The sequence below is a fragment of the Tinamus guttatus genome, unplaced genomic scaffold (assembly GCF_059628265.1).
Source record: "Tinamus guttatus ecotype Peru unplaced genomic scaffold, ASM5962826v1 Tinamus_guttatus_pri_ptg000311l, whole genome shotgun sequence".
Lineage (NCBI taxonomy): Eukaryota > Metazoa > Chordata > Aves > Tinamiformes > Tinamidae > Tinamus > Tinamus guttatus.
The window spans coordinates 3,135,088-3,149,536 of record NW_028288845.1 but is presented as its reverse complement, the minus strand read 5'-3'; the positions used below and the strand labels follow the sequence as shown (position 1 = coordinate 3,149,536).

The following is a 14,449-nucleotide window of genomic DNA, read 5'->3' as shown; positions in this document are numbered from 1 at the left end:
TGTATGACCATGATGCTTCATTCGTGTCACAAGGCACAAAGCTGTTTTGATGAAAATATTTCAAAAGTGGTACAGAAATATCGCTGAGTCCTGTTTGTCTATCAAATTAAAGCGTACTGAAGGTTATGTGCAGCAGAAGTTGTTGCTGGTGATGAGCGATCTTTCAAGTCTTGCCTGGTGTTTCTCCTCTTCATTCCTGGCACTAAAGCAGAGCTACATTTCTCTAAATTTGGATCATAAATACACGTCTGACAGTTTGTCTTTACAAACCACGTAGAAATAAGTCATCAACAATATCACAAATCACCACAAAAAGTGAAGCCTCTTTTTCCAGTTGTAAAGAGAGGAGGATTTGCATAGTGATGGATCAAAGAGTAGGTTTGTTTATTGCAAATTGCTCTTGCGTGCGTTGGTTCCTTTTGGCAATAAAAAAGGTATCGCCTTCATTTCATGCACTCAGCAGTATGTGATGCGTCTGGGGGTGCTTGGCTTCCACAGATGGGAAGGACTGGGTTGTTAAGCGAAGTCAACAGAAATCCTTGAAACACCAGAGTTGACAGAAAAGCCATTTGGGAAATCATGAGGGGGTAATTGCTGAATTGTTTTTAAGCCTACAGCTTTTGGTAGTAATTTCCACTTTTCTAGATGCACAAACAACTATTGGAATCATGTAATGGTCTTGATAGGAACTGATTGGCAGGGAGAGCTCTAGAGCTTCGTAAGCCAGCTCTGCTGCAAAATAGTGTTGGACATTTCATCTACAGTTTTGTTGTTTTTATTGTTTAACATGCAGCAATGCAAAATTGTATAAGTGAAAAATAAACTCTTCCTCCAAAATGTGTTTTTTTTTCTTAAATATTTTGTTTGTTGGCTTTTTTTTTTTTTTTTTTTTTGGTAACCTGAGACATTTGTCTGGTGCATTGTACAGCTTTGGCACAGCAAAGGCAATAGAATCTCTAGTGTAGCAAAAGCAGCGCAGATGGGATGGCAATCTCTTCAACTGACTGTTCACTGGGGAAACCATAATATGGTATTGCATCTGCAGGAGAACTGCAGCCAGTCAAAATATTCTTAGCCCTTTGCTGTACGATCAATCATGAGGAAGTCTTCCTACCTCAGTTTGTTTTCAGACTTTATTATCCTCAGCCTTTGGCAGTAATTTGCCTTGTTTCAGCTGTGACAAAACAAGTACTAACTGTGTGGCATTTTTAGATTCCAGAATTTGATAACTTGTACCTGGACATGAATGGTATTATACATCAATGTTCACATCCCAATGATGATGATGTTCACTTCAGAATTTCAGAAGATAAGATTTTTGCTGATATTTTTCACTATTTGGAGGTACTGTTTCGTATTATTAAACCAAGGAAGGTTTTCTTCATGGCTGTTGATGGAGTAGCTCCAAGAGCAAAAATGAATCAGCAGCGTGGGAGACGCTTTAGGTGAGAATATTTGTTCTTGTTCTGTCTTTAACACAAATATTAAAAGAAAAGGAAAAAAAACACAAACAAATAAGGCATTAAATGTATCCACTGAAATGTGAAATAAATTCTGACTACTTGCACCATTGACAGTAGATATAACTTTTAGGTAATTGAAGGTAACTGCTTGTAAATGTTGATTCTTAAAATTGTAATTCAAAACAAAAGGAAGTTAACTCACTATGCTAGGTTTTTTTCTCTGTATATGATTTTGGGAATATTTTTGTTTGTTTTTGTTTTTAACATTTTTTAAAATTGTGTAGGAGAAGAATACAATAAATCATTTTTAACCACTAGTGTTTTTTTTTTTTTTTTTCTCATTTAGAACATGTTCATAGAATTCTTGGCAAAGGGAGGCTGGAGTGATGTAGTAGTCTCCGGTAGTAATGGAGAAAAATTATTAGAGCTGGGTGGTATTCCAGAGTTTCTGCTTTATTTCACTTGTTACCAATTTGCATGCTATTTATTGGTCCGGAATAGCGTTTTCAAATATACCCATTGTTTCAATATTGATTTGCTTTCATTGTGATCAGTCACTGAATGATTTTCTTTATAACGTAGATATTAACAGTATCTTAGTAATTTTTCCCCCTTTATTGGGGAAAAAAAAGAAATCATTTACATTGGAGACAATGGAGACTATTTTTAATACTCTTCAAAAAAGCAACCATGCATGTTGTATTTTGTGGGAAAAGCTGTGGTTAGGGCATTACTACTTGAGTAAATTGATTTCTTCTCTCCTCCACCCTACTCTCCTTTGTTTTAGATCAGCAAAAGAAGCAGAGGACAAAATAAAGAAGGCATTAGAAAAGGGAGAAACTCTCCCTACAGAAGCCAGATTTGACTCTAACTGTATTACACCAGGTAATATAATCTATTATTTAATTTGAAAGCATAGATGTAAAAATAAACGCTTATAAACAGCTATACGCTTTATCTCTGACATAAATTATTTTTCTTGCTGTTTTTCACTAATATCTATGATGTGTAAATGTAATCTTGAATGACTCGTGAAATGTTTTGTATATAACTTGTAGATTTCTGTTTTCAGGAACTGAATTCATGGCCAGATTGCACGAACATCTTAAGTATTTTGTAAATATGAAGATTTCCACAGACAAATCCTGGCAAGGAGTAACAGTCTACTTATCAGGCCATGAGGTCATTGTATTCTGTTAATGATTTACTTAAAATAAATTGTTATTTTATAGCAGAATGCCTACAAATTAACTTTTTTCTTTTTTTTTTTCCTTTTTTTTGTTTTTTTTTGTATGCAGACTCCAGGAGAAGGAGAACATAAAATTATGGAGTTCATCAGATCTGAAAAAACAAAGCCCCACCATGATCCAAACACAAGACACTGTCTCTATGGTTTAGATGCTGATTTGGTATGTGGACTTAATATAAACAACCAATGTCTATAATTGTGCTATTCTTTTAAATGTCTTTCTGTATTGTAACTGTATGAAGTACTAAAATGTTATTAAACAGGCACGTTATTTTTATTCTTTTAAACTTTTAAATTTGTAAAGCAACAGAACAATCAGCAAAATTTCTTGATATTTCTCATGTCGTGAATATCAGTTTTAAAATGTCATAAAACCCTTCTAACATCTCTTTGTAACAGATTATGCTGGGATTAACTAGTCATGAAGCACACTTTGCACTCTTGAGAGAAGAAGTCAGATTTGGTGGTAAAAAATCTCAAAGGTGAATTGATTTTAACTGTTCTATGTATGATGAGATGAAATTGAAAAGATAGAGAGTCATAAAAACATGTTTTTTATTGTTTTAATTATAAAGTCATTGTTTATGGTTTGCTAGAAAAATGTGAATTTAGAGAAACCAACTTGTTAGGCATGTGAATTAGTTAGCAAGGGAAAATGCATGTTATCAGGGCAGCTGTTAAGAATCTTTAGAACTTTTCATTTCTTGCTCCATACTCTGAACGGAGCAGCCCAAGCTGAATTGACAGTTTACGTAATTGTCTTTATAAATTAAAAAACAAAGCAAAAAGCCCCTCTGTATACATCTCTCTGGCTATGTGCATGTAAGCAAGTTACTAGAATAATGACTAAAAAGTGGCTGGCTCTGTGCTTTTGTTCTGGGTTTGCCCATTTGAAGTAATCTGTAGATAATAATCAGTTAGAATAAAGTCATATTAAAAGCAAATGTCATTTTCCCACCATTCTTTTCCTTTAAAAAAAAAAAAACCCTTTTGATGGGCTAATTCTATAAAAATATGAATGAGAAGACATGATCTCCTAGTAGCATTTTTTTTTTTTGTCAAACATTGCTTTGTGTATGTTTTGTTTTGTATCTAGAAAAAATTGTTCATTACAGTAATTTACTCTGTAACGTTTTAAAAGCCTGAAAAATGCAGCTCTTCATTGCCTTCTGTTATTGTCATTTTAGTGAGTATTTTATTCTTGGAAAATTTGAAAATATTAAAACAAGTTCAAATAGGCATCTGGCTCTTGGCAACTTATTGGTTGAGAAAGGTTCATTGTTTTGTATCAGGATTCTCAGATCCAATGACATAAAAAATAAAGGGATAAAGGATCCTTACAGGATCAACCTGTATTTTCCAGAATTCTTTGATATTAATTGCAGTGTTACACTTAAAGTGGCTGAGTCGGGTCTGATGTTTCACAGAGCCGAGTGTAGCTCAGGCTTGGCTTGGTACTTTTCATATAGCTCTGAGTTTCATGCACAAGAGCTTTGGAGAGCTTTGGACAATGTCAGCTGTGTATAGGCACATGCACATGAGGTTGCTTAGGCTGGCTTGTCCTTGGAGGTGCTCTTAGCTCGCTACAGTATCTATAAATTGAAATAGTCTTTTCCAATTTAAAGTGTATCAAAGTCTTCATCTTGCTAATCTTAATAGCCTTTTGGTTTAGATATTAGCTAATTTTAATTAAGAGAAGGGAAAATGAATATATATTGATTTACTTATGCCAGAAACTATAGATTTGTCATTTTTGCACTTTAATACCATATTTTAAAGCTACTACTAAAGTGTGCATTTGGAAAATTGCTTCAAACTGAGTGTGGTGGTTTTTTTTTTTTTTTTTTTTTAAAGCAGAATTTCAGATGTCTGGGAATTTCAATGCCTATGTAACCTAGACATGAATCTGTGTTCTCTGTATGTGATCAAACTAGTTATGTAATATGAGCAGAAGTATACTGATACGAGATTAGGTGAAGTTGTCCCTTGTTTTGGAGAATAGAATAATTACCTAGTAGCTAGTTATAGCAACACAGTACTAGGCAAAGCTGCTAGACTTTCTGTCGACTAGCCGTTTTCCATACAGTGCAGTGACATGTGCTGTTTAGAGGATTCTAAGGCAAAATTTTAGACTCAAAACTAACCATAAAATAGATGCAAATGTTATTTATACATTATATCCTCTGAAAAAATACAATCCTAGTATAATTATGTATTTTTAGATAACTTTGAATTTACTAATTACATGTTTTCAAAGTGTTCATAAATAATTGACTTAATATTTTAAATAATTTACAGAGCATGTGCGCCAGAAGAAACCACATTTCATTTACTACACTTATCACTAATGAGAGAATATATTGATTATGAATTTTCACCAGTAAAAGTAAGTTCTGATGGAATTGTCAGTAAAAATGTGTGAAGACTTTGTGTGTAAACTTCATGTCCTTTTTTTTTTTTTCTTTTTTTATTTGCAGGACAAAATTTCTTTTGAATATGATATTGAAAGAATAATAGATGATTGGATCTTAATGGGTTTCCTTGTAGGCAATGATTTTATCCCTCATCTACCTCACTTACATATTAACCATGATGCACTGCCTCTACTTTATAGAACATACATGGCTATCTTGCCAGAATTGGGAGGTAAGTAGGAGTGAAAAAAAGGAATAGAGAGTTACATAAGTATAGAACAGGCTAAGGTTAAGTATAAAGGTTAAATTTAAGCACCGTCCTTCTAATATTACAATAATGTTTGATGATCCTGGCTGAAGTACAGTTCTAATCAAAAGCTAATTTTTCTTCTTTTCCAGTCTTCAGCTGTGTCCATGACTATTTGCATTTTTGAAAATGCTGTTCTTCATTACTATTTTTTTTCCCCTCCCCTAATAGTAATGAAACAGAACCAGGTAAAGAATGGGAAAGAACAAAAGCATCACCGAGCTTAGCTCTGTTGTATCATATCCTTCTAATAGAATCTCTGAAAGATAAAAAAATCTTGTCATTTACCAAAGGATTACTGTGCAGCACACCATCGTAGTGGTAGTTAGACTTGAACATAGTTGGATTTTTTAATTGTTTGGTTTTTTACTGCTTTTGCTTTTTTATAGTGGTTCTTATAAAATAAATATATCTCCAAGCACTGCTTGTTCAGTATGCCAGTTGAGAAAGTGAATATGTGTACTGTGCAATAAATAGGAGTTTTGCATTTTCTGTTAAGGAAGTTACTGTGGTTGCATGCCATATACTGTTTTTTATTGGACTTCAGGGGCTAGTGGATGAAGAATAACTCCATGTATGTAGATTTAAAGTATTAAGAACTGTAGTCTCCTGGTTTTATTCAGAGAAGAACCTTACAAAAGTGTGGAAACCAATATGTAGACAGTACTGTTTTATTTTTTTGTTAAAATATTATGAAGGGGGTGGGCAGGACCAATTGGTTCTGTTGTGTAAGGCAGAAACATGAGCAGTGCTGCAGTTTATATTTATTGATCTCATCATGTTAGAAAGCTTAGTATTGTAACACCTTCTTTAGACAGCTGGCAAGGTTGCATTATAATATTTATACCGTTTCTAAATTGCAATTTTAAACCTCATTCAGATTTTATTAAAAAACAACAACAAAAACCCACACCCTTTATTCTTCAAACAGGTTACATAAATGAAAGCGGGCATCTGAACTTAAAACGTTTTGAGAAGTATCTCGCAAGATTGTCAGATGTGAGTAACTTGGTAATTGTACTGTGCAGAAAGGTATTGTTCATTGTAGGTAAATTCCATATAGTGCCCTAACAGATATCATGCAGTTTTAAAGAACTGCTAAATGATCATGTTTACAGTTGGTAACATGAGCTGTTTTATCTTGGGGATCCAATCAGTTGTCACCTGGTCTTATAAGAGGTAAAAAGAAAAGCTTGAGTATTTTGAATCGTGTTAACTAGCACTGAGTAAAAATTCACAGTAGAACCATTTTCCATTGACTAATAAAAAGTAATAATGGTCAAAGTGTTGTACAGGCAGTATTATTCTTTGCTTCCCCTGCCTGACTGAATTTTAACTTCTAATTTCTTGTGGGTGGAAGGTGTCTTTGTAGGTCTTGGAGTGCAATATATTTTGGGGAGTTTTTAGTAGAGATTGCTGGTAGAAAGCAGAGAAATATTAAAATCTGGGCAGCAGCATTCTGCATGAAACAATACTAACTGGCATTCAGGAGGCAATTCTGTCAAGTGCTCTGCAGTAATCCATCCTAGACATGAGAAATGGTGTAGGTCAGTCCATAGAAATGGCAGTGCCGCAGCCCTTTGTTAAAATTTGAAGGAGAATGTTCCTGTGCTGCTGCCACAAGAATCGTAAGATGGGGTTGATAGCGTTAGGTATGTTGCACAAGACTGTACTACCCAGGTCCTATATACTTGTACTGTTTGTGAAAGTTACTAACACTTGTTACCTATTGCTACCTAACAGAAAGAAAATAGGACTTGGGTGTATGTTTTAGTTGCTAAGAAAAAAAGGCAACTCATGATCATGTTAATCTGTTAGCTTAGTTGTAGTTTGAGGGAAAAGTATTTGTGTGTTAATGGCTCTGGCTGTAATCTAATGCACTTATTAAAAATGTTGTTAATTTAAATTCAATCTAGATTCAGCTGTCCCTCGAGGTATTTCTATATTAACTTTAATCTTTCTGTGCAGTTCGATCGTGAACACTTCAGTGAAGTCTTTGTAGACTTAAAGTGGTTTGAAAGTAAGGTAGGCAATAAATACCTCAATGAGGCAGCTGGTATTGCAGCAGAAGAAGCCAGAAACAATAAACAAAAGAAAAAGGTTAGTGTTTTATGTGCTTAGTTCTGAAAACAAGAATGTTATGTCTATCAAATCAATAACATACCTGCTACTGTAATTTAAATTCCATACAAATCAAATGATGAATGTCTCAAATTGTGTTTTTTTTGTTTTGTTTGTATGGTTTGGAGATCAAAATAATAGTAGAATGTAACATTTGAGGAATTGCCTGTATGCATTGTTGGTCATGAGTGATGAAATGGTTAAGTCAAGGTCAAGTTCTTGGTTTTTTTTTTGTTTTTTTTAATCAAATCTGCCAAAGCCTTAACTTTTTTTTTTTTTTTTTTTTTTTTTTTTTTTTTTTTGGGGCAATGAATAGACAAACATGAAATTGATTGATGTGAGCTGTATAAGATCCATTATCAAACTTGCAGTTCTATAAATAACCAAACAGCGGGCAACAGCATGCTTTTCAGAAAAATCCTGTCTCTGTTTTTGTCTATGGCCTGCTGTCATGTTTTTTAGTTTGTTCTTCTTTTTTGTTATTGTTTCCCTGCTGCATTTTTGCTGTCCTTCAATATATGACTTGCAGTGGTCGTATTTTTCATTGATAGACTGTTGCAGTACCAGTAGGAAATTTCTTCAAGTTTAGTCTGTCATCACATATCATTGTCCTGTTTTTCCATGCAGTTCGAGATTTGTAAGAGCAAGGTATTAGCTTTCCTATGATAAGATGTGCTGTATTCTGTTTTGTTTTCTTATTTGCTACAGAAGTTTGGAGTAGCTGTATAGTATTAGCTAGCCATCTTGACTGATCCTTTGGATTGCAGTGGCAGTCAGGAGCTTACATTGGTACAGGGAAAGAGGGCCTATTTAATGACTCCTGCTTATTGAAAGCTAGTCAGTACTGTGCAAAAAAGAGTGTGTAACATTAAGTCATTATTTTGCCTGTATGAATCCATGCAACATTTAATCTGCCCTTATTTCCAAGACAAGTGAGTTGAACTCTATTAAAATCTGTGGGGTTTTTTTTTGTTTTGTTCTTGTTTGTTTGTTTGTTTGTTTTTTAAACTTGAAACCCAAAGATGATTGGGATGTATTTGATATGTATGCTCTTTCATCAGTTGTGTATAGATAGAATCATTTTCTTCAGGCATTTACAAAGAAGGAAATGTATATTTTTAGGAGATAGTATTAAGGAATAATCAGATGTGTGTGTCTTGATTGCAGTATTTTGAGTTGTAGACTATATGATTAGAAATTAGATATGTGCATATTTATTTATTTTTACTTCATCTCAAATATTAATTTAATAGGCTCAGGAAAATTCTATGTGTTTGGCTGCTCTAGAAAAAAATGAAGATGAAGCTGTGACCTCAAAAAGTAAGTGCAAAATAAGTGTTTCTTACCTGGCCAGTATTTTCATGCTTAAGTTAAAAGAGTGAATGAGTAAATCTCAAAAATGTGTTTATTTTTTAAATTATTTGCCTAGGCATTTTCCTCTACAGTTTGGGATGAATGAACAGATTTTCTGTTTTAGAAGTTCATGATTTTAGGGCTGTTGATTGGGTTTTTAGTCATGCTCTACTTGTAAGAAATATCTATATGCTCCTATATTGAAGTGTGGTGTCATGGATGTATAAATATTGTTCAGTGACACTAGACAATGTTGTTAACAATATATATTTTTTAATTTTAAATGTTTAAAATATTTTCTGATAATTTACATTCCCTTATTCTTCTTTGTTCTTACAAATAGACTATAAACAGTTCGCCTATCTAAATTAAAAGCAAAGAAAAAATCCAGACTTCTTGCAGTTAGTTGGTTGTTTGGTTGTTTTGTTTTCCTTGTACTCTCTGTACAAGGAAAGAACAAGCATTTTAACTGAATCGAGGAATAAAGTTAAAGCATCAAATAAAAACTAAATGTCTTGAAACTAAGACATCCTGTTTCAAGACACCTTATTATAGTGGACAAATTAATGGTAAGACAGTTTTTCATGACTTCTTTTCTAGATGCGTTGGAGGATGAACCAGAAGATGACGATCTTTTTGAAACTGAGTTTAGGCAATACAAGAGAACTTACTACATGACTAAGATGGGTGTAGAAGTAGTTTCTGAGTAAGTCTATGCTGTTTTTTTTGTTTGTTTGTTTCCTTTTGTTTCAACACCAAAGGCAAGTCTTTCCTTATGTGTAACTTAAGTCAGAATATTCATCCATGCTGAAGGCAGAAAAGAACTCTTGGCAGTGACTGTAGCTGTGATGTTTCTGGCTGGTGCAAAAAGAGATATAAGTCAAGTTTTTGTAACAATTATTTGAGGGCCAGAGAGAAAGAGTACGTTAATACTGAATAGTCAAAAAGCTGTGCATTTATTAGATTCCAAGAATGCTCTACCTTATTCCTTTGTACAAAGAGGTAAGTATATAGCTAATGTAAAGTAGCTATAATGTAAATGTAATGTAAATGTAAGTAAAAGGTATATAGCTAATGCTTACCCTCTCTTTTTTTTAAGTGACTTCCTGGCTGATCAAGCTAAATGTTATGTCCAGGCAATACAGTGGATTTTGCACTATTATTACCATGGAGTTCAGTCATGGAGCTGGTAAGAAAAATGCAATTTTCACATATAATATTAGAAATATTTAATATAATTCTGCATAGTTCTGATCAGTAAACACTGTAGTACTGTGGTTAACTCAAATAACTTAGCAGCTTTTCTTCTGTAGGTATTATCCTTATCATTATGCACCTTATCTGTCAGATATTCGCAACATCAGTGAACTCAAAATCAAATTTGACCTGGGAAAACCTTTCATGCCATTTGAACAACTTCTTGCTGTACTTCCTGCAGCTAGCAAAGATTTGTTACCTAAATGTTACCAGGTAGGGGTTGGAATTTAACAGTCTGCTCAGCTGTCTTTTGCCCTTTTTTTTTTTTTTTTTTTTTTTCTATTTTGAAGTTCCTTTCTTCTAAATGTGTGTGTATACTTTTTTTTTTTTTTTTTTTGCATGTTGTCTTAGTTATAGTCTACCTCTAAATTTAGGTGTGTGGTTAAATACTTCTAATTCTTACAGTCCTTCATACATTGTAAATTAAGTTAATAAGTACAAAATTACTCCCTAAGTAATCTCTGCACAGAACAGTTAAACAGTTAATTCCTCTTCAGACTTGAGTTGGCTTTAGCATCGGAATTTCTTTATGTCTTCCTGAATTACTGATAATTTGTTTATGAAATTGTTTGATTCCTCTATTGTGTTTTTCTAGCATTTGATGGTTAGTCAAGACTCTCCTATCATAGAATACTATCCACCAGATTTTAAAACTGACCTAAATGGAAAACAGCAGGAATGGGAAGCTGTAGTATTAATCCCATTTATTGAGGAGGTGAGTTATTTTAGCATTTGATATCTATACAGGCTTGCATACAAATGTCCTGCCAGTCGTCTTATTTATCTAGTTTTGTCTAGTTCTTATTTATCTAGTTTCGTCTAGTTCCAGTAGAACTATTATCTAGTTCTTTTAGCATTGCAGTTAAATGGAAGCTTCAATGAACACTTGATAAGACCCTGAAAAAATATAGATGTTTATGGTCTGGAAATTGAAGGGTAGATTAAGTTACTGCCTTTGGATAAGGTATATGGGCTTTCTTTTTGTTGTTTCTTCTTGGTTTTAATCTAAATATTTTAGACTTTTTTTTAGAAAAAAAATCCCTTTCTAAAAGCATAAAAAGTACAACGCTTGTAAGTAAAATTTAAGAAAACCCTTAATATATCTACTTGTAGAAAATTCTCTTCGCATGTGCGAAAGACCGTTAGAAACATTTTTGAAAATGTAATCTTCATCCTCCAAAACTATTCCACTGTAACCCTCTGGCAGTCCTGGTAGCAGGACGTGAGGAAGGGGAGACTGCGCTTACGCAATAATTATATTAACCAGAAAAGTGCAGGTATCCACCTTCCTAGGGCAGAAGTTGTTGTGAACACTTTTTCTTGCCAGTTTCACCTATGTTTACTTCTTTTAAATTTAGAAACGACTGCTGCAGGCCATGGAATCGTGTAATAAGTACCTAAAGGAAGAGGAGAAACAAAGAAATACTCACAGTGCTTGCTTAATGTATTGGTATGACAAAGATACTGAGTTCAAGTACATGTCACCGTGGCCAGAAAAATTCCCTGCAATAGAAAGGTGTCGTTCCAGGTAATACTGATGCAACTATTTGAGAGTGGACTAAACCTGGTTAGAATACTTGCTTTGGCATTTTAGCCAAAGCTTGTATCTGCAGATAAGCACACTGAAATTTTTTTCAGTGGTACGTTAAATGCTATTTGTTGTGGACAGAACAGTAGAATTAATTGTCTCACTTCTTCAGGCTTCACTTTGCAAAGCAGATGAACCCAAGCTGTATCAGCAAAAGCACTTGAGAGAATTATTAAACTTCATGTAAACACAGAGGGTGAAAGACTGGTATAAGTACCCAGTGGTAGTGGCAATTTATCAGCACACTAATTCCAGACCATTTGTAAACCATTGTAAATGTTAGGATTAGGGAGCAGTGCAGAGAATTAAATACAAGTGTTTTGTTTATTTTCCTCTTACTGAAAGCAAGCAGCTTTATTCAATACCGACTGAGGTGTCAAGACTAAATGGAAATAAAACGTTAATAGTAATTAAACTTAAGCAAAATGGTGGATGAATAGTGGAGGAGGAATTCTGTTGCAAGAATGCGTTTAATGAAGAATAAATTATAGAATCATTGTGGTTGGAAAAGATCTTCCAGATCATTGAGTCCACCCATGAAACCTTCAAAACCCTACCTGCTAAACCACCTGCTAAGTGCCTTATCTACACCTTTCTTGACTACGGCAAGGGATGGTGACTCCACCACTCCCTGGGTAGCTATAAGTAGCTATAAAGATGAACGATTCCATGTGCAACCATTGTTAGTTTAGAATTTGAAAATAATGAAAATATCAAGTTTGTGTAGTGCTTTAGCTTTACGTTTTGTCTTGTTTGTGAGCAATAGTGCCTTGGCAGAAATAGTGTGGGTTTCATAACTCATTGTGCAGGATTTTATACAAATGGCTCAAATTAATTGCTACTTTATCAGTAAGTCCAGGAGTATGACAGTTTGTTAAAATACAAAAATGCTTTCTTAGAGCCAACTGTGAGTTTGTACAAGGACAATTTGTTTATTTTTTAGGTATAAAACAATTCCTTTGGATGCCTGGCATGTAGAAATAACCCACAATAAAATAACTAAAATCAACAAGAGTGCATTATATTTCTGTGGATTTCCTACTTTAAAGCACATTAAGCATAAGGTAAATGATTTTTCTACTCTAATATTTTCATTTAATAGATTATTACATAAGATTTCAAATAATTTTTATGTACTTTTCTTTCTCCTTACCTAGTTCTATCTTAAGAAAAGTGGTGTACAGGTGTTTCAGCAAAGCAGCCATGGAGAAAATATGATGTTAGAAATCATAGTTGATGAGAATCCAAAAGAGCAGGTAAGTACAAGCAAGGCCAAGGCTTGTAGAAAAAATAAATAAATAAATAAAAATAATTTATATATATATATATATATATATGCAGTGATTAAAAAAACAAAAATTATTAAACAGTCAAATCTGATGTTTTGGTTCTTTATCTTATTAGTAATGCATTATAAGAGAAAAATATTTAGAGTACTACTAAAAAGTATCAAAAAAATCAAAAATCCAGCAAACACTTCTTAAAATTTCCTGCACTGATTAAATAATTCTAATGACTGTCTCCAGATTTTTGTAAAATTTGTTTTATGATGCTTTGATTTCAACTTGAACTTTAGGTGTTAAGTTTGTCAAAATTAATTTTTGTTAATTTATACTTATGTATAAGTTTTATAAGGTAGATGATTTTACCTCGCGTTTCATACAGTAAAACATAGTTGTATGCCCAAGAATGAGTGAATGAATGAACTACTGGAGTAAGAAATCTGGAGTTCTTAGTTGCTAACCCGAAGTTTAGACTGTAGCGTCGGGGTGTTCTTAATGTATGTTTGGATGTAGGTACTGCTTCTTTGTTGCAGTAAGATGCAAAAGTAAAATCTATAAAATATTTTAGCAATCTCAAAATACCTTTTCAGTCTGGGTATTGTAGTTCCCAGAGACACAAATAGTTCGAAGTGATTAGCAAAAGACACTGAGGAAGCGTAATCCAGGAATGGAAGCACAAATCTTAACATTTGGCACAGTATGTTAGTTTTAAAAGCCTCATCTGAAGTATGATACTCAGTTCTAAAAAGTGAAATACAGTTTTCATCATTTCTAGGCAGATAGTATATGTAGAAGGTATCAAAATGAAAGTCAATAAGCAAAAATTACTTCCTGCTGTTCTTTAAATAGAATAATTAGAAATACAAATACAGTTCACATTTAAAAAAAATCATTTTAATATGCTAATAAATTAATAACTTGTGGAGTTTTTGTTTGTTTGTTTTCCAGACTGTAGAAAATGTTGCCAGTTTGGTACTTGGAAAGCTTGTTTTTGTTAACTGGCCACACCTTGAAGAAGCCAGAGTTGTTGCTGTGTCAGATGGAGAAACTAAGTAAGAAACATTTCATAAATAATTGAAAAGCTTATTGAAATAATTGAAAGCTTATGTACTGCCTTAGAATTTTTTTTAAGTATATATTTAACAGTAAATGAAACCAGATAGATCAAAAGTTGTTCAGTAGCAGAAGTTTTGTTTAGAAACGTTTAGAGGTTTGAGTGTCAAAGCCTAGCACTCCAGTATTTTGCTCTACATGCAGAAGTTTAGGAGAGCAGATTCTTATAACCAGGAGAGAAAAGAACATATGAAATCCACACAGAATAAAATAAAGGAGAACATTTCCCTAGAACCTTCCGTATATACACATGCACTGGTATGTTTTATAAAAGGCACGCAGCGTGGTCTGTTGTGAAGCG

General features: G+C 33.5%; 1 protein-coding gene across 1 annotated transcript in view; it reads left to right on the top strand.

Moving 5' to 3' along the window:
* The window catches only part of XRN1 (5'-3' exoribonuclease 1), a 32,997-nt gene that overhangs the window by 1,359 nt on the left and 17,189 nt on the right, over positions 1-14,449 (top strand). Inside the window, 18 exon segments of the mRNA XM_088528520.1 lie at positions 1,213-1,445; positions 2,251-2,348; positions 2,536-2,645; positions 2,762-2,872; positions 3,112-3,194; positions 5,011-5,098; positions 5,190-5,358; positions 6,365-6,432; positions 7,402-7,533; positions 8,808-8,874; positions 9,508-9,613; positions 10,007-10,096; positions 10,221-10,377; positions 10,760-10,879; positions 11,523-11,692; positions 12,696-12,816; positions 12,910-13,008; positions 13,984-14,087. Of these exon segments, the coding sequence (XP_088384646.1) occupies positions 1,213-1,445; positions 2,251-2,348; positions 2,536-2,645; positions 2,762-2,872; positions 3,112-3,194; positions 5,011-5,098; positions 5,190-5,358; positions 6,365-6,432; positions 7,402-7,533; positions 8,808-8,874; positions 9,508-9,613; positions 10,007-10,096; positions 10,221-10,377; positions 10,760-10,879; positions 11,523-11,692; positions 12,696-12,816; positions 12,910-13,008; positions 13,984-14,087 (2,126 nt within the window).